The 20,922-nt window shown below is 35.2% G+C and overlaps 1 protein-coding gene across 1 annotated transcript; it reads right to left on the bottom strand.

Annotated features, from left to right (window-relative positions):
* Positions 1-8,712: 8,712 nt before the first annotated feature.
* Positions 8,713-16,027, bottom strand: LOC143915784 (uncharacterized). Its single transcript, XM_077436596.1, has 2 exons — positions 15,530-16,027; positions 8,713-15,277 (listed from the first exon to the last, which is right to left on the bottom strand). Exon 2 carries the CDS (start codon positions 14,577-14,579, stop codon positions 9,957-9,959), a length of 4,623 nt encoding a protein of 1,540 aa, XP_077292722.1. The 5' UTR covers positions 14,580-15,277; positions 15,530-16,027; the 3' UTR covers positions 8,713-9,956.
* Positions 16,028-20,922: the final 4,895 nt, after the last annotated feature.

Here is a 20,922-nt window from a genome sequence, read left to right as displayed (position 1 = left end):
TCCATTAAACTATGTTTATTTAAGCTTATAATTTATCTACTACCAAATTAGGAATAAATTGCTTTTTCAAAAAATTATCAATGATTTATACAGCTTTTCAGAAGCATTTATTTAGTTATCTTAACGTTTTCTTTTATCGTAAAATTTAGCTTTGTTTTCGTTTCGATATCTCAGTGAGTAATGAGCGTGCAGAGCAATGCACGATAATCGTCAAATTGATTGCTCTATTTACAATGTTCAGAGCTTTTCTTTACAGCAGGAAGTGAGTGAAGTTGGCGTGAACCCAGATGGCTATCTTACGAAAAGTTTATCGGCGTAAAAATACATATACATATATATATGTATTTAGTATGAAGAAAAAACAAGGGCGTCAAACATTATCATAAGGGCTAAATTACTTCTGTTTTTTACCTAATACGCATATATATTTTTTGGTCCGGTTCCTCTAGGTTAGGTTGTAAAGTTTGTTCTAATCGTCGATCTGCTCTCCTAAGCAGTTGTTTATTATCGGCTCGCATAATTTAGAATAAATTATTCCACGTTTGGGCCGATTGCGCCATAATACGTACCCCAGTATTTTAGCCCGGCCACTGTGACACAAATGCTCTATTATTGTGCCACAATAAATATTACAAGCATGATAACAATGAATTTTCGTTATAAATTCTATGGTATTTTTTTTCTAACTCGTTGTACATAAATAGCACCTATACATGTATGTACATTCTAGTATGGTGTGTTGGCTTATGAGCATATTATACTGTTAATTTTGAAAATTCGCTTAAATAATACAAATTGCCATATAATTAAGTTTAACGCTTTATTTCACGAGCGTAAAACGCTTAATTTTAAATTTCTATTATATACAAGGTTTTTGCCTCTAATTTTACGAATAAGAAAATCGAGTAGCAATTGAGTGTAATTATATTATTATTATTTGGCGACTATATTGAGCTTCGGTATCCATAATACATATCCATAGTAAGGATATGATTGATATGTTTTAATATCATAGAAAAGGATTTTTCTTTACATTATATTTATATTATTAAGTAATATCAAACCTTTCCATAATCATTCAACAGGAGGTATATGTACATATATTTGAAACAGTATGATTCAAATGTTATCAATAATCTAATTCATTCAAATGTCTACATATGTATGTACATACACTGCCAACAGACAGGCACTTTAATTATTTCCAAAGAGAATTCGCTTAGCTTCACTACTTCATCCCCTTATATTTGGATAAGAGTTGCGACCCATCTTCAAGAGAGACATTTTAACAAATAGTCCCCTGGAATATCAATCCGATATATCTTCAGACTTTTTTCACTTTGGAGTCGTACCAAATCATTTTCGGTTGATCCAATTGCTTCCTATTTTTTAATACAGCCGTGAAATGTGTTCCAGCCAATTTAATTAATCTCTTCGTCTCTCCGTTCAAACACTCAAACTTTCTGTATGCAAAATTTTATCTCCAATTAATGCTGTAATAGTTGTTTAAAAATAATCCAGCATTGGAATGTTTGGAAACTGATCAGCTAGACTGTTTAACATTTCCACTACGATATTACATACGATATATAGTATATATTATATACATATATAATATAACACTTTATCGTAGTTTAGATAAATGTATATATACATCTACGATTTCGTTGACCCTCGACGTTCAAAATGACCACGATACGGCACTCGTAGAATTTATTTACTCATAATGGCGACAATTCTGCGGACACGCGGCGACAAAATACGACCGCAATCAACAGCACCAGGTAGCCTCTACTATTTCCACGTTAATAAATTCGCGGTCGGTGAAAATAAAAAAAAATAAAAAATAAAAATAAAGGGAGATTTCAAAAGCAGGTGTCGCGTCCCAGCACGCATGAATATTAAAATAATTCGTTCGCGTCAAACTGTTCAAGCTCTCCCAGTATTTCATCTCGCTTTCGCCTCGAGTCTTAGAAAGGGATGGGCTGTTGAATTTTTGGGGCTTCGGTTTTTGTTTAGAGACTGTGAACAAACTACGAAAGCGACGATGCGTTTCTGTAATCGCGGAGACAAACGATAATTTGCCACCGGTGTGCGTTAATTAATCGGCCCTGATAAATATGCATCGGAACGCATCCTGAGCGATGCATCGCGATAGCGTTTTGTTAACGCAGTATTTGTCACCTGCGACTCTTGTTTTTTATTGTCCTTGTGTGTGTGTACATGTCCTTACTAATTACGAATACGACGGGTGTTGTATTACAATCGATCGCCGATGGACGATAGCGAAAGAAGCTTTCGATATTTATGGCGTTGATGCATGTGCCCTGTCTTTATACGGTGTGATTAAAGTTTTCAAGTGGGTAATGATATTTATGAAATTCAAATTAGTCTCTTCGAAACGTTTGTGAATGTTTCGAACTTTTTCGGAATTGATAATGATGTTCGTAAATCGTGTTTTTGAATGATTGATACGGTGGGTCGGCAGGTTTAATTTTATAGTTACGTGCTCAAAATGTACGGAAGGGTCTTTATTTCGTGAGGGTATTTTTTATTCTATTATACGTGTATCGAGACCACACATTAAATATGTGTCGAGTAATTGTTCGCTTAATAGTTTATTAAAAAGTTTTCACTCGAAAACGCATGTTTCGTAGTTTTCGTTTCGTCATATATGTATGTACATCTGTAGCAGTGGCGGGCCGTCATTAGACAAGAAGGAATAGGCTAGTTCTCTAATTTAAAAAAAATATCAACAATTTAATTACAGTAAATTCAAATCGTTATCCATATGCAGCCATATCTAAGGTAGTGGTGGTGGGAGTTGATTGTTATGGTATAGTCCACCGCGTCGTTCGCTTGCACTAACTCGCCATTTCAATTCCGTTCCCCTTGCGGTACTGGCAAAATGTTATATAGGTGTTTCGTTGAAGACAAAACATTTTTTGATTCTCTCGTCTCTTCAAGCATTTATAGAATTTTCACTAAGGATATTCTGATTTGTGTCTATCAAACATCATCATGAACTGTTTTTTTTTTGTTGTTAAAAAACACATGTTATTTTAACAAAATTGTGCGAAAAATTATTCAGAGGATTTAGATAAGACGAACAAATTGTTATTAATAAAAGTAGACTACTTAGGATATTTTTGCATAAAAGCACAAAACGAAAAATTATACTCATCATTTCATTAAAAATTATTATAATTCAAAAATTAAAAATATATTATTTTATATTGTTTTTCCGCACCTACATAGTCCCCTGTTTTAAAAATCACGGCATGCCACTGATATGTTAGTGAATCTTCTATATCAGGGTTTCCCAAACTTTTTCTGGAACACTTTACAAACCCGGAAATTTTAACGGAACACTTATTTTTAAAGTTGGGTAAATATATTATTAAAACACTTATTATCTATTTCATAAATATTTTTAAATATAGTAAGCAAAGCTCTCAACGACTTTGATGATTTTTAGTCCTTGAATCGCAAGTCTTCTTGATATCAGGCACAATAAAAGTGAGTTCAATTCTTATATGTGAGGTAGCGTCCAGTTTGTTCCTGCACTTTGACCGTCGCAGCATCATAAGAAAATTCTGCTTCGCATAAATTGTAGATGTAGAAAACGGAAGTAAGACAAAAATAGCTTGTTTTGTCATATTAGGGTTTCTTCTGACAAACTTGCTCAGAAATAATTAAATGACTTTAAAATTCATCTACTTTAAAACTACTGGCTTTTCATCTAATGCAGAAAAACAATCAATATTATTAGATTCAACGGATGAAATCCAAAATTGAATTTTACCTCTCGTATTAAAAATTGTATTACTTTTACCTTATGTTGCAATACTTTTGCCACAATTTTTATTTCCGTATCCAATTTCTATTCAAACTCTCCGCCTGTATGTACTTGACTTCATAAACATCAGTGGAGATTTAGCATCACTCGCCATTTGAGATAGAAGTTGTTTAAATGTGTTGCAACCTATAAATCCATTCGCGGAACACCTATTCAGGTTTCACGTGTTTCACGGAACATAGTTTGGGAAACCCTGTTCTATGTTATAAATTCACTTCCACATTGTATGAACAAAAAATGTCATCTGGTTATAATAGAAAATTTGAGTCGAGTGTGTTTGAATCCTTTTCGTACAACTATTTAGATACATATTTGTACATATTATCTAACATATCCACACACAAGGTATTTTTTACAATCGATCCCTTCATCATCATCATTTACAGGCATCTATCTATCTTACAATGCTGAACGAAGACCTCTCCAACACATTTCTCTCATCCATGTCAACCCACACATTTTTCTAATTTCATCCAACCATCTTCCTCGCAACCTTACTTTCACTCTTTTACATTCTCTCGGGTACCATTCGAGCACTTATTTTGTCCACTTTTCATCCATTCTTCTAGCTACGTGACCCGCCCATTCAAATTTCTCCACTCTCTCCACTATATCAACTCCCTTGTCATATTATACTTTTCACCCCCATACTCCGTTTCCTATCTCTGTTCGATCACAAAAAAAGAAAATAAAACGAAAATGAAAACACGTTTTCATTATCTTCTCTTTTCTTAAATTTCTATCGTTGTCCATTGAGCCAATGAGTGTTATAGAGCTGCGCTGTGATTAAAATACACTGGTGCAAATGATTCTAATTAAAGGTAAGGTCGTAAATACATTAAATGTGCAAGCGTATAAACCGGGTATATGTTTGCAACTGGTTATGTCCTGACGAGTTATCGAATATTACATACAAAGTTTGCATATGCATGTCCCAATATCATCATGATGATTGTAAAATAGTTACACATTCAAAGTTTATGTCAAGTTTTATGATCGCAGTAATCTTTTTCAGCAGCACCATTAAAAATAAACAAGTCGAGTATTAACAGCATTAAATGAATATTCAAACGTAAATAAAATTATATAAAAGCAATCATATCGTAGTGTATATACATACATATGTATGTAGATACAAAGTAAGCGCTCTGTGCGAAAAACGCTATCGTTTTATCCGCTTATTTATCGCATAAAGTATGCTAAATTTGATCAAAAGTTATCATAAGACGTCAGTTTTGTTTTCACCATGAAATTTACAACCTATTCGATCGGATTATCCGTACACTATCTCACCGTTAACGACATATGTACGTGTGAGCAGTTCGCCGCGTATCATTTATCAACGCGTAAAATAACGTATAAATTTTCAGTTAAACTCCCCGCAGCGCATTTTTTTCTCTGTCTCTATATACAACCACCTTTATAATTTTATTACATGAAGGTTTTATATCTCGCGTGTTGTATTATGTATTTTTTTCTCAGGTCTTTTCCCTTATTTATTTATTTATATCGTTATTATTGTCGGCGTTGTTTACGTCTCGTTTTTTATCATGTTAAACGTCGTAATTTCGAAGTGTGCTTTTGATACGTATCAAATATGTAAATCGGCGACGGTGCACGTCTAATATGTGAATGTGTGTGTGTATGAAGCGAACTAGTGAAATACACAAGAAAGTCGTAAAATTTTATAGTCTGTCGTGTGCAAGGTGCGTGTTTAAAAATTTTATGTCTCAATTCTGGTCCGAATTGTGAGGCGAAATGTCTCCATGTGAATTTCTGTGTGTGTGTGTGAAGATGATCCCTTTTAGGACCCTTGGGAACCCTTGGCCCTACTTTGACACTAATCATCGGTAACTTTTTTCAATTAGAAGGTCGTAAATGTTTCCGACGTTGGATTTCTAAGCGTAAACGATTTCCTTCTAAAATTGACTTGATTAGCTCGAAGCGTTTAGGTATTATAAAAATACTTTGAATTCCGTAACATTTTTTAACCCATCATACAAATTCGATAACTAGAATTTAGCGGTCGTAAAAATAAAAAAAACTGCCTTTGAAGCAACTCGTAAATTACAGGAATCAAAATCTCGATTTTGTATCGAAATCTACAGTAATATAAGGGCCTTTTGACTGTTGAGAAATATTTTGAATTTTTCGTGCAATTTAAATTAATTACTTTAACCATGTGAATGAAAGTTAAATTTGAAATAAAATTTATCAAGACCATTGAAAAGTTTCTTATATAAAATTTACTCGCTGAATTCAATAATAAAAATTTAAAACTGTTTTTAATTAAGAGAAGGTTCAACGATCCATTTATTAACATTCAGGTCAAAGTTTCAGTGTAAGTAAAAATAGGTAATTTAAAATTCATATATGCATGAAAGATATAAATAATGTTCATTTCTTTCATTTAAAATCAATAAATTTCGATCTCCTACATTTTTATCAAAGCCAGGTAGCTTATAAATGACACATACAATTTATTCTTTGATTAGTCGGCGGCTCCATATACGTCGAAATTTATTTTATTACACGTCACTAGATAAATAATGTTCCTTTAATAACACGTATGCATGTATGTATATCTGTGTGTTTCGAACGAGCCGAATTTTGTCATGCGATACGTACATATGTATATATTTTTCACAATGTTCATTCGATCGATAATTAAGCCGATAGAAATATTTATAGATCACCCGATATATTTTTCACAGACAAGCGTCTGATCATTTGGAATTGATATATAATTCATTCGTATATGAAACTTTCTCGGCTTTGCTCTGATGAAAATTTATTGCCAGTCTTCGACATGCGCGATTGCAATCGGTCGTAAAATCGAAAAACTAACTGGAAAAACAATCGAAAATTGACGGCTCGCATTTTCCGAAGTGTGCTAAGTGGGATATGTTGTTATGCGAAATATAAAGATAGGATTTTTATCGACACGAAAAATTTGCATGTGAATGACTTCTCTTAGTAAACATACTATCTGGACCGCTACAATGTAATAACTTGTTTCAACGCCGACTAAATTGACCTTTATCTATTCAAAATATAAATACACCATTGAAAATCTCACTAATCTGACCTATTGGATTTTATGGTGTGTTTATCTGGCAAGCGATCGTGGTGATTTTTCGTTCTATATTTAAACCGCATCATATACCTACATATATTATAAAAGTAAATAATTTATTTTAATTATCAAGTTTTTTTCATCCACTATTCATTTGAAATAATACGTCATTTGTAAGAGATTTGTCAAAATATGACAGACACGACATTGCCTTGCTCATTAAAATTAATTGGTTAAACCTTCAGGGTATGAGAGACCCTCCTGTCTGAAAATCCGACGGGAATCTAAAGATAATAGTGAAAACAGGGGGGGGTGGTTTTACTCTCATTTGAGACGGACATAAAAAATATTATTATAAGCCTACTAACTCGGAATATTATACATGTGTATTTATCGTTCATTATATATGTGCAATTATTACACGAGCCGATTGTTCTCGATGTATTTCGATAAGAATACACTCTTGTTTGAAGTGAGCTCGCTGCTCGTTTTGTCGCATCACCCTCGGGGGATGAAATAATAAGGCGGTTTTTCATGTAGTTTTTCGAAATACAACAGTTTTTAATAATATTACTTTTATATATTTTGTCTGGGTAGTTTGGCGTTGATGTGTATACACGACAGCTGCTACAGATCGTATTACGAAAAATGACTATATTTTGCTACATGAAAATGATGGTATATTATATATTACAGGGTAAGTAATCAGGAAGTCGTTAAGGACAGTCATTCTTGAGAGTGACTTTCTTCAGTATGAACATATGGAATAAATTAAGCTCGCATGAATTGTCCCGCTTGTCATCGAATGATTCGATGAGTATATAATTGCATGTATATGTACATATGTACATCGATTATACACGTATCTCCCGAGTGTCTGTTTTATTTGGCATCTGTGGCAGTCCTTAAATCAAAACTTCAAAATCGGGGGATTGCGTCATTCGATGGTGGTAAATTTTCGGCGGCCGTGAATAACAGTTTTGAGAAACATGTAAATGAGGAGCGGCAGAGCTCGTGTGGCCCAAAAAAACTGGAAATTATTTATTATTTATTGGGGCCCCGACGACCGCCACTTATTTGGAAAGCTTCTTGGGGTCACGATTGAGGAGGTCCGCGGACAACGGGGAAACAACAATAATTGGCCTTTTTTCAATCTATTGGCCGATAACTAGACGCAGATTGCCTGTCTCCGGTCGATTTATGTTCTAAAAAGCACTGGAGATATTTTATGAACAGATTCGTCTTTTCGAGTTGCTCTTTTTTGTGTGCCTTCGTATTTCTTTCTTTGCCGGTAGTGATTACGCGTGAAATTTATTACTGTTAAATTATAAGCTTTTGCTAGAATACAATTCAATACAAATTTGCCAATAGTATTGGTTGTATTATACATATATGTATGTACCTATAGAAATCTAAATGGGCAAAGTAGTCGTGTATTAGATTGAGTCGACGAAAGGGATGCCACAGTTGTCCGCTTTTTTGGAACTTATTTTTTTTTTTGTTTAAATTTAAAACAATTAAGAATATGTCATGATACTCAGAAGAAAATATTATTTATATGAGAAAAATTTCATTGATTTTATTGGGTGAGAATTTAACCTCCCATAATTTTTTGATAAAGTTTAAAAAATGCTACATTGTTTCTAAGCTTTAATTTTTTTATGCATTTTTAATTTTTGCTTTAATATGTTATGTATGTAAAACAATCCTCAGAAGATTTCCTCCGAGGATTTCGTTATAAATTTCTTGCATACTTGGAAAAGACTTCGATAATGGTTTGATGTAGTTTATTGAAATGTAAAATTTGCACGTGGTGGTTCAGCGGAGCGTACGGAACACAAGTTGTCCGTACGCCGTCTGCTCGAACTCTGTCGACCGTCGCGTATTTCCGCTTGGGCCGACACTAATGCCAACTCGTCAATAATGCCAATCGACAATCAGTTAATAAGACTGTTTGCCACACGTCATTACAAAAGTCGGAACATAGTCCCACATAGGAAAACTGTTGAACAATACAGTTATTCTACAGAGTTACAGCATTACTGACGAGTCGTTTACAATAAATCATAGCTCTTAAAATAATTAAATAGAGGGTGAATAATGAAACCTTTGCCTCATCCAGTGTGAGGATAAAATCAATTTATTGGTTCAGTAATATTTCAACTTATAGGTATACCTCTGGTGAATGTTGTTTCTATTTACATTAAAATTTTTGAAATCTCCTTTGAAGCTGTGAATAAGCATTACAAGATAAGTTTACTTTAAAGAAGAGAGAGTGGACTGTATATGGTTTAAAACTTAAGCATTCCTCATCTTGATGTTAACTTAGACAATACAATGTTGACACTGTTACAGTTGTCAAGACAGATCAGCTATTACCGATCAACTAAACTTGATTAGTGAGTGTAATGCTCCTAAGTTAACTTGATTTCATCAACAAGTAGCACAAACATTGCTAAATTAAAAGTAAATTGGAAAGTCATTCATTCATTCCTACAAGCAGGAAATGAAGGCGAACTATGATTATAGATGTCTCTACGTTAAACATCGAAATGTTCAGTATTATAATATTTACTTATTCTATGATTCACATAAATACTATAAACAGTAAGAGTTAACTTATGTTTTCATAACAAGAAACATAAGACCTGCGGATGACTCCCGGCAGGTTATAATTAAGTAGACATGAAATAATTTAAGATGCTCCATTAAGTGTGGCTTGGAGACTAACATTAACAAATCATGAATCTAATTTTAACTGTCAAATTTGAACAGTTTATTTTAAACTCGGATATAATCCTTCCGAGTGATGACATGAGACAAGTCTTATATTATAAAGACAAAATGATTAGATTAAATTCGGAGATATATACTGCCGAATGTTAAAATGAAAATAGCTTAAATTATACACACAACACAATTAAAGTGAATTACGGAGTACTACTATTAACATTGACTGATTTAAACTCATGATTACATCTAATAAGTAATATGAGTTGGGGGTAGTGTCTTCGGGTTAAACTAAGCTACCGAAGTTGACGGAATTGAAGCTGCTGTTTCTCCTCCCTCTTGCTGATCTTCCTTCCTGTCAAGTGGTCCTTGTGGTAGAGTCGGCAATGGCGCCACTAGATGACTGGACCGACGAAACTCTCCGCTGGCAGTAAAGACGTCGACGACTCGAACTCTGCCATCTGGTCCGGGATACAATTTAGTGACTCGACCCAAGACCCATCGGGTTGGCAGCATGTGTTCCTCCTTTAACAGGACCATTTGACCCACACTCAGATTGTTGCTCGAGTCCTTCTTCCATTTGTGTCGTAACTGCAAAGAATGTAAATATTCCGCCGACCAACGTTTCCAAAATGCTGCTGTGGTCAATTGTATCTGAAGCAGATTGGCATGGACATTAGTGTTATATTTAACCTCCATTGGAAGAGCGAGTAAGGATCTGCCAATTAAGAAATGTCCAGGTGTGAGGGGTAAAAGGTCTAGTGGATCCGAAGACAAGGGACTAAGAGGACGGGAATTCATGCAAGCTTCTATTTGAGTCAATACCGTACAAAATGATTCGAAATTTAAGGTGGTGGCCTTTAACACCTTGTTTAAATGAATCTTCATGGATTTAACCGCTGCTTCCCACAGCCCTCCCATGTGAGGCGCCCTTGGCGGGTTAAACTTCCAACGAATCCCTTCGGAGGCTACATACCGTAGTAGCTTCTCCTCATGAGGACGTTCGTAAATTAATTTTACTAAATTAACGAGTTCACGACTTGCACCGACAAAATTAGTAGCATTGTCGGAATATATCGTATTGGGCCTGCCACGTCTGGCTACGAATCTTCTTAAACAATTTAAGAAATTTGAACTCGTTAAGTCTCCGACAAGTTCCAAGTGAACTGCCTTACTGGAAAAACACACAAAGACACAAACGTAACCCTTAATTATCTTAGAATTCTTATTGCAACCACTCTTCACAGGAAAAGGTCCTGCGAAGTCTATCCCCACATGACTGAAAGGAAAATTCGCAGTGGTACGTTCAAGCGGGAGTAATCCCATTAATCTATTGTGTGACAGTGGTTTATTTCTGAAACAAATGACACATGAACGCACCACTCCTTTGACAGTATTATGTCCGGCCAATGGCCAATAGGTCTGCCGCAATAACGACAGTAAGGCTTGAGTACCCAAGTGAATATATTTCAAGTGCGCGTCTCGGACAATCATGTGTGTAAGTTTATGCTTATTTGACAAGATAATGGGTGACTTTGATAGAGTTGTTCCCAGAGGAAGTTTACTTCCAACACAAATTAAATTCTCGTGGAATAGAGGGGACAATTTAGCTAATTTACTGCTACTGGGAATTGGATGTCCCTTGCTCAGCAAACGATATTCCAATAGAAATGATTCCATTTGCGATAACCTAATCAAATTATTTAAAGCATCATTTAATTCTAAAGCGGACGGTTCGTTATTTTCTTTAACGTTTAATTGTTTATTCCTTAGTGGCCGACGAACATATGATAAAACTCGAAGGAGTCTTGGCAGATGAGAATATTTATCTATCCAATTATTTTCCCTCACAAGGGTAGCGTTAGTGACTACCCTTCTCTCTGGAAGATCTATTGTGATCTCAGGAGGTCTTCGAGGCCATCGTGATTCGTCTAATTTCAACCAACTAGGGCCGTCCCACCATAACGAATTATGATTTAATTCTGATGGTTGAGTCCCTCGAGAAATTAAATCTGCTGGATTGTCTGTAGAGGAGACATGGTACCACTCAATGGGTTGAGATATTGATTGGATTTCGGCCACTCGATTGGCAACGAAGGTGGTCCATTTACATGACTCTCCTCTAATCCAATGCAATGCGACGGTTGAATCCGTCCAATAATATTTTTCATTAATATGAATTGTTAATTGGTCTATTGTTGACTTCATTAACTTTGATAATAACATAGCGGAGCACAGCTCTAAACGCGGAATAGTTACAAAACTGAGCGGAGCGACTCTCGAACGAGAACACACAAGATGACATTTGGAATTTCCCAATTGATCAGTACATTTTACATAAATACAAGCACCATAAGCTTTCTCGGATGCGTCACAAAATCCGTGTGCCTGTATATTAATGGCATTATTTAGTATTATCAATCTAGGAATTTTATAAAGTTTCATGACTGTATTGGATAATTGACAATCCTTCCATTTTTTGAAGATTGTCTGAGGAATGAGTTCAATAAGTTTTAATAAAAATAAATTTAACCAATCTGATTGGACACTAGGTCCCACCATCAAAATATTATTTAGTGAGATATTGGACGTTGTCTTTGCGGACGCATCAAAAACTACACGATATTTAGTGGTAAGGCTAGACTCCTTAACCACGACGTGATGAGGTAAATAACAATGAACCTCATGTGCCTCCGGAGGTTCACACTCTGACATATGTCCTAAATTTATGTACTCTTCTAAAACTTTATTGTATTCCATTTTTAAATTATTATTGGCTAAAAAACGTCTTTCCAAAGTTTTGTGTCTTTTCTCCGCAATGTGCAATGAACTTCCTAATACTACCGGGGAATTTTTATATGGTAAAGCTACACAAAATCTACCGTTTTTATCTCGTGATGTGTGTGCTTGGAAATGTTCCTCACATCTTTTCTCCTCAAGAGATTGATGTTTTACCATAGGAACCTGGTCGATCATCCAAAAGTTTTGAATGTGACTGTCTAATTGACTTAAGCCTATGTGGCTCTTCCCTGGAGCATTATTTACTTCGGGATATGGACCAACTATTGTCCATCCGAATTCGGTATCCTTTAAGATAGGCATACCTTTTCCTAACTGGATGGTTCCTGCTTTCATAGCATGAACGCAAATCTCGGCGCCGAGCAAGAAATCGATTGGCGTCGGTTTATTCCAAAGGGGATCTGATAACTTGATTCCCGCTGGTATTGAAATTAACTGTTGATCCAGTTTCACAGTTGGAATTTCGCCAGTAATTTCTGGTAATACCAAACACAACACTTTGGTTGAGTAATTAGTGGTTGAAGACCTTATGGTCACCTTGGTGATGTGACGAATGCTACTTTCTTGATTAGCGATACCTACAATTTTTTGAGAGATTTTCTCTAATTTGAAGTTATTCTTCTTAGCGAAAGATGTGGTAACATAGTTGACTTGTGAGCCGGAATCTAATAATGTGCGACCCTTAACGACCGTTCCATTGGACGTTATAATGTCTACTTGTACCGTCGGTAAAATTATCTCCCTTTGAGAGAAATGAGTAGAATGAGCATTAATTGACTTCCTTCCCGTATTATTGGAACTAAATGTATCGTCCTGATGCAACAAAGTGTGATGGTTTTGTTTGCACCTTAAGCAATTATAGTTAGACTTGCAATTTGTTATCTTATGCGATGAATTTAAACATTTAAAACACATGTTATTAGATTTAACGAATTCATTTCTTTCCATACTGGATTTTGCTTTGAATTTATCACATTTGCCTATGAAATGATTATTTCGACAGAATGCGCATGCGTTTACCTTACTTGATGGGTTTTTGTTCGCGACATGAGTTCTCATGATTCTTTGACGACTATGAGGGAATTCCTTCACCGTAGTTACAGATGCAGTAGATTGTAATACATTACATCTATTCTGCAAGAATGTCTCTAAACTTTCATATGGTGGCATTTCTCTGCTAACCAGCGATATTTCCCAGTCTCTTACTATATTAAAAGGTAATTTCCTTAGAACTAAACATGTTACCCATGGATCTAAAATTTCTCTCGCGTAACCCAACGATTCAATGTTTTTAATACACACTGTTACCTGATTCAATAGATTTCTCAATTCGATATGTGATTCTCTTGTGATTAATTTTAAGTCACAAAGTGAATTAATCCTAGTTTTGAGATTAAGTCTTGGTAAATTATATTGCTTGTCTAAAATACTCCAAGCTATTTCGTAATTGTCTGAGCTAATATCTAAACCTGATACAGCTGCCAAAGCGGGACCGATTAAGGATTGATGCAAATATTGCAATTTCGTGACATTCGAATATTCCGTTTTGTTTCCTATTATATTCTTAAAAGCTTGTTGAAACGATTGCCATTCAGATGGATCTCCCTGAAATGTGGGAATGGTTAACGTCGGTAACTTATCTCTAGCAAATTTAATTGTTGCTTGCTCTACCTTTAGTTTACTATCTTGAAAGGATTGGCAATCTAATGCTGCTTTAAGATTTTTAACTGTTATTGTAATTGCATCGTACTCTTCGTCTATTTTGGCCGCTTTCGATATGTCTGTAAGGTTATCTAAATACTCGTAATGGAGTTTTCGGACATAATCGTATGCTTCTTTAATGGTTTGATACTGTCCTTCATCTAATTCGGAGGATTTATCTATTTTTCCTTTTAGTCTTTGTACCGCGCCTGAATACCTTAATTCTATTGACGTCATTATAACTTCTACTTTATTTTCCTTCGCTAATATTTCTATCGATTGAGTCTGACTTCGAGTCTGATGTATTCTAGAGCTTGACCTGTCTCTAATAGGTTCTACGTCCCTAGTTGGATTTCGACCTTTATGCGACTTGGAAGTCGAAGCTTCTATTTCCTCGTTTTCAGCACTTGACATTTGTTTCAGAAAGTTGCACTATTTCGTCTCATAAATACAGTTATTCTCTACTATAGCTGTCAATTGAACTATTCGTAGAGATAAGGTAATAATATTCAATGATTAACCGTGAATCTTAATATTCTACTTTAACTATTATCACCAGAATCTATCCAACATATTTTGGAAGAAATAACAACCCTAAATTGGTGGGTGCTTGATTTAAACCACTTTGGGGCTACAAGTCTTGTGATTTATTTTAAATCACCACTGTTTCATCACACATTATGAAACAAAGATCTACCGATGTATGAATATGCCGGTATGTACTTGATTTAATCCACTTTGGGGCTACAAGTGTAATTCCACATTTATCGTGGAAGGGGGGGGGGGGGAGGGTGTTTCTACACACATTAAGAAACAAAGATCTACCGATATGAATATACCGGTATGTACTTGGTTTAAGCCACTTTGGGGCTACAAGTATAATTCCACATTTATCGTGGAAGGGGGGGGGGGGAGGGTGTTTCTACACACATTAAGAAACAAAGATCTACCGATATGAATATACCGGTATGTACTTGGTTTAAGCCACTTTGGGGCTACAAGTATAATTCCACATTTATCGTGGAAGGGGGGGGGGGGAGGGTGTTTCTACACACATTAAGAAACAAAGATCTACCGATATGAATATACCGGTATGTACTTGGTTTAAGCCACTTTGGGGCTACAAGTATAATTCCACATTTATCGTGGAAGGGGGGGGGGGGGAGGGTGTTTCTACACACATTAAGAAACAAAGATCTACCGATATGAATATACCGGTATGTACTTGGTTTAAGCCACTTTGGGGCTACAAGTATAATTCCACATTTATCGTGGAAGGGGGGGGGGGGAGGGTGTTTCTACACACATTAAGAAACAAAGATCTACCGATATGAATATACCGGTATGTACTTGGTTTAAGCCACTTTGGGGCTACAAGTATAATTCCACATTTATTGTGGAGGGGGGAGGGGGGAGAAAGTTTCTACACACATTAAGAAACAAAGAGATCTGCCGGTATATGAATATACCGGTATGTACTTGGTTTAAGCCACTTTGGGGCTACAAGTATAATTCCCCACGTGCTTTGCTAATTTTACACTACATCTGATTTTACACTTTTAATACGAAATTCGATGCGACCGATGAAACATTCCTTCGTAGCGCGATATTATTTTATACAATCGCGTTAATTAATTGTTATACTTTAAAACATATTTTAAAAACTGACCTACCCACATGATTGCCTTTTGAACAGATTGCCTGAGATTGAATACATTCACTTACTTGAATATCCTTTACGATGTTTATGTGATCGTTCCGATAATTTTGGATTACCTCTGTGTCCCATGCGTCTTTGTAGGTTATGTTTTTATTTATATATTTTCTGCGTCAATCACGCGGTCATGTACCTCTGTACATCAATCAATATATTGCTGAAATAGAAGCAAACATGTTATTAGTATTGGAAAGGTATGGATAGTAACAAAGGAACGATACCGATTTCTTAATTGACATCCATTTTTTCTCGACCACGTTTTTTCCTATTGGTTTGTCCGTTTGGTGTTGTGGCCTAGGTTACTGGTGTCCGGTTCGAAGTGACCATCATGGAAAAGACTTCGATAATGGTTTGATGTAGTTTATTGAAATGTAAAATTTGCACGTGGTGGTTCAGCGGAGCGTACGGAACACAAGTTGTCCGTACGCCGTCTGCTCGAACTCTGTCGACCGTCGCGTATTTCCGCTTGGGCCGACACTAATGCCAACTCGTCAATAATGCCAATCGACAATCAGTTAATAAGACTGTTTGCCACACGTCATTACAAAAGTCGGAACAATACTCTTATATTCAAATCCTGAATAAATATACCCCCTAACTAACTATGCATTTTTAATAGGGTAGAAAAAATAATGAAGAGTAGTCAATTGATTGAGCGAATGTATCATTAAATCACTGTTCGTCAAAGTTTGACTAGCACTTATTGGTACTAATCGTTGATTCCGATCGGCGATACATTGGGTGAGATTGTTTAATGAAGCGATTCGCGTGCTAAGCTTTTAAATGTACCTCAAATTCGGCACGTAGCTTTACAAAACATATTTAGGTACGTACGTGTGTGATGAAACGTTTAAAGCAATAACAATTTATCTTTTCTGACAACGGTCTCATTATAGAACAACTAGCGCTAGACATGCAAAGAAGACGAGCAAAAGTTACGACCTCTGAGTGTTACCTATAAATTTTACGATTCAAAACGCAGTTTTTCGAAAATGCTCTCTCTCATCCTGTGTCTTTTTCTTTTCCTTTCGAAAAATATTATATTTTTATAACGCATTTTTTTTCTAAATGAATGTAATCGAAAAACGGGAAACCATTCCAAGCGCTCTCCCCGGTTGGCTTTCGCGTTCGAATTATCAGATAAGAGAAAAGGTTCGAATCACGCGCGTAAAGGAACGTTTAATAGGACTGAAAACACACGAAACACCCACCTATCGAACGTTTTTATCGTGTCTTTTAATTTTAAAAATAAACATTCAAACGGGGAGACTTTAAAAGGCTCCGCTTTCGCGTTTTTTATGCGCCGATCGATCGATACAAAGCATTTATGCAGATTGTCTTTTCGACACGCGAAAGTCAATATTGCATAATAATAATAATGTTTATAAGCATTCGGAAAATATATTTGAAAATCTATCTCAAGTTCATTTTCAATACATGTACGTCGAATTTTGTTTGTTTAATCTCAATTTTCCTCAACTTTTTCAAAAGCTTCCGTACGCTTTTCACGTTTGCGATGCGCACCAATTTTTCTTCGATCCAATTTTATTAAACAGTTACGGAAATACAGTTTCCTCACATATGAAATACATGCTTTATTATATTAAAATAACATCATATTACTAACTTTAAATTAACTTCAATTAACATGAAATTAATTATTCTTGAACAAACATTTTCAAAAAAATTAATTTCTTTTGATGAATTTATTCAAAAAACTTATTCATATAAATATATGTATATTTTCTTGAATTTAATACATGAATATCGCCTATTAGCAATAAACTATTAAAGTGGAATCAGGCTCACATGTAATGGAGATTAATTATATTGCTTATATAAAAATTTCGCGTGCTCTTGCATAATAAGCTTTTGAGCATACCTATCAATAATGGTTTCGTTTTATGTTTTTTTTATACATTCAACGTTCTAAGCATTTTTGTTTGGTTTCATTTATTTTGTTTGGTTATTCATTTATTGAAATTGATATTAAATTTTCGCATTTCGGTGGAGCAACCAAAATGTACAATTCGATTGTACCGGAGATCAAATATCTCGGATTTCTCTTACCTTTATTAAATTATGCTTTCATATTGCGAAAGTACTACAAATACATGTACGATTACGAACGAACCAGTTATTTCGAAACCATTGAAAGGATATTACTTCTCGGCATATGAAAAATATATTCAGAGGGAGAATATCTCAACATCGTTCAAGGATTTTTTTAATATGGTTTCTTATTATATTATATTTTATGAGCATTTTGAAATAGAATAATACCAAACGTATTTAATTCATGTTGAGCTATTTAATAATTTATATTTCCAAAATTATATGATTTCTTTTGAAAACGTTAACATTGATTGAAAATTTTCTGTTCTAACCTTTCATTGAACTCTCTCAATGTATAATATTAATGTTGTTGTTCAATTATTATTTATTTATAAAAAATCTCATAAACGTCTGAATGCACGCGATGTCTCTAATCCAAACACCACTGGAAATGTTGACATTTTGATTTTTTGGTACACATGTTGAATGGAACGCGAAATAAGAAGGAGAAAAATAGAAATGAGTTTTCGATAAAATCTGACGTCAAAGAATTTCCCGGAGAAGCCGGAGGGATAGAAGGGTGCGGACGAATCGTATTCGCAAACCTTAAGCCATTACTGCCAACAGTATACAAATACGAATTCGACTCCGTAGACAAATGTAACAAAAATCAATTCAAAATTTGGGTCTTTTTTTTCACTTATTGTAACGGTGAAAAAATATGAAATATCCATTAGTAGCGACAATGAGATTCTGTAGTAAGTTGTTTATTGTGATTTTTTTAAGTGCCAGTTTAAGGCTACTATAGATCAAAATATATAAAGATTTTCCGTTACACCGAATTGATTGACAGCGTGAAACGTCCACACGCCCACACCCATCGATTACAAAGACGCGCTCGTTTTGTATTTCAATCATAATGACAACGCCCGTGTTTTTTTATACTATACACATATCTTTTTTTCATTCCGAAACCAATATAAAAACATCGCTTTTTCATCGACGAAGCGAGCGTAACGAACGAACAGAGAGAAACTTGTGGAGTGTGTGTGGGTGGGTGGAACGAGCGACTGTGTACGGGCCGAGTTATCCGCCAGAATGATTGCGTTCCTTAAATTGGGTCCTATTCAGATAGAATTTTTTTATTCAGGTACAGGCGCGCCTATTATATCACTTCGAGGCAGCGGAGGCTCTCCTCTCACTCCTCCTGGGTCCTTCCTTTCACTGTGTCCTCCTCTTCAATATATGTTGCGAGGGTTAATTCAAAGGCGACTTCGCGAGCGCGAAATGTTTGTCGGAAATAAGGAGGAATGTGAACGTTCCGGAAAATCGGAACGGAATAATTGGATTTTTTTAAGTCGAAACCCCACCCTTCTCTCGTTCCCGATTCCCTTAAGAGTAGCAGATGGATGCGTGTCTTCCCATTTCACTCCTTTTTCATTGTTCCATTTGTTTCGATACACGCTCCAAGGGAATTGAATGCGTTCGAAACGAATGATCCCTGTCTTTCAATTGAAAAGATGGTTAATTTATTTGATTCGTTTTTAAATTCTTACTTACTTATTGTACATAAAACAAGAACATACTTATGTATGTGTTGGTATGCGAGATTTCCTCATATTTTATCACCCTTTTAAAAAAAAATAATAGGAATTCATCAAAAATATTTTATATACCCGTCACAAGTCTACAATTTTAACATTTTTAATTGCAATTGTAATATTGTACATATTTCCCAATATCATCTGACTGTACCAAATGGCGAAGTATATTATGTGTTAGATGGAGATAAAAAAAATCATAAGATTACAAACTACGTAAGCTTATTGTCTTATTATCAATTGCCAAGAGTACAAAAATAGAAAGAAATAAATATACCAATACTTCTTTGTAGGTTCAAAATTTTATTAAATATCTAAGTCAGTGGTTCTTAGCCTTGTTGGAGGTACTGACCCCCACCAGTTTCATATGCGCATTCACTGAACCCTTCTTAATTGAAATCCTTCTTAATTGGCACCCGAATCATATGAGTCGGGTGTGTGTCTTGACTTCCGCCGAACCCCTGAGACTGACTCACCGAACCCCTGGGGTTCGATCGAACCAGGTTAAGAACCACTGATCTAAGTAGTCTGTTATGATTTTATGTCAAAATTTATACAAATAAAAAATCATAAATTTTTTGTACACCTTTATTTTACTTATAGATTCTTACTCAAATGTACACATATATACATATCAGCTATACTTATGTATAATTTGATTATCATGGGGTAATAAAACAATTCTGAGAATTTATATGATTATTCAATATCGCCAAGAGAAATAAAATGAGATCATAAAACTTATTGCCTGAGACTTTTGCTTATTAAAATATCAATAAAATTAAATCTTTTCAACGGAGTGTGGGCAATTATAATATATAAATGAATAGTAATTTTTAGTTTTGTTCATTTTCAATCCCATTTACCTTTGTGCGGCTATATCGATATATAAAAACACAAACATAATCTGTATTTCGTTTCAACCTCCCCCTCCCCCTCCCCTCCCCCAAAGACACTTTTTATATAAAAGTGTGTGTTATTATTATTGGCTGGCGCGGCGCGTCCTCGAACGGAAAATGGAGTTATCGTCGCGCGCCTTGTCGGTTGGTCGGAAAATAATATATTTAGCGGGAGTGGCAACGGCGGGAAAATTCGATCAGTCTACGGGCTTTTCTTTTTAGTCGTCTGGCGCGGAAAAGCGCGACCGGTGGGCCACCGGAAAACTCCGCATAAACGCGTTAGCACAAAACGGATTAAGCGTCATCCACTGAGCGAGACGTGTGCGTTTGGAAAATGCCCACTTTCTTACTAAGACTGCCATTAAATACGAGATACTTTTAGGTTATGCTAACGTGATAATGATACCAATGTGATAATGATACCAGCGTCTAATGATAACGACTTATGATCATCGTGTATGTTAGACAGTTAAAGTTAGACCAAA

Source organism: Arctopsyche grandis, chromosome 8, assembly GCF_051622035.1.
Source record: "Arctopsyche grandis isolate Sample6627 chromosome 8, ASM5162203v2, whole genome shotgun sequence".
Taxonomy (NCBI): domain Eukaryota; kingdom Metazoa; phylum Arthropoda; class Insecta; order Trichoptera; family Hydropsychidae; genus Arctopsyche; species Arctopsyche grandis.
The sequence above is the reverse complement of the archived record's forward strand: the minus strand, read 5'-3'. Positions and strand labels throughout refer to the sequence as shown.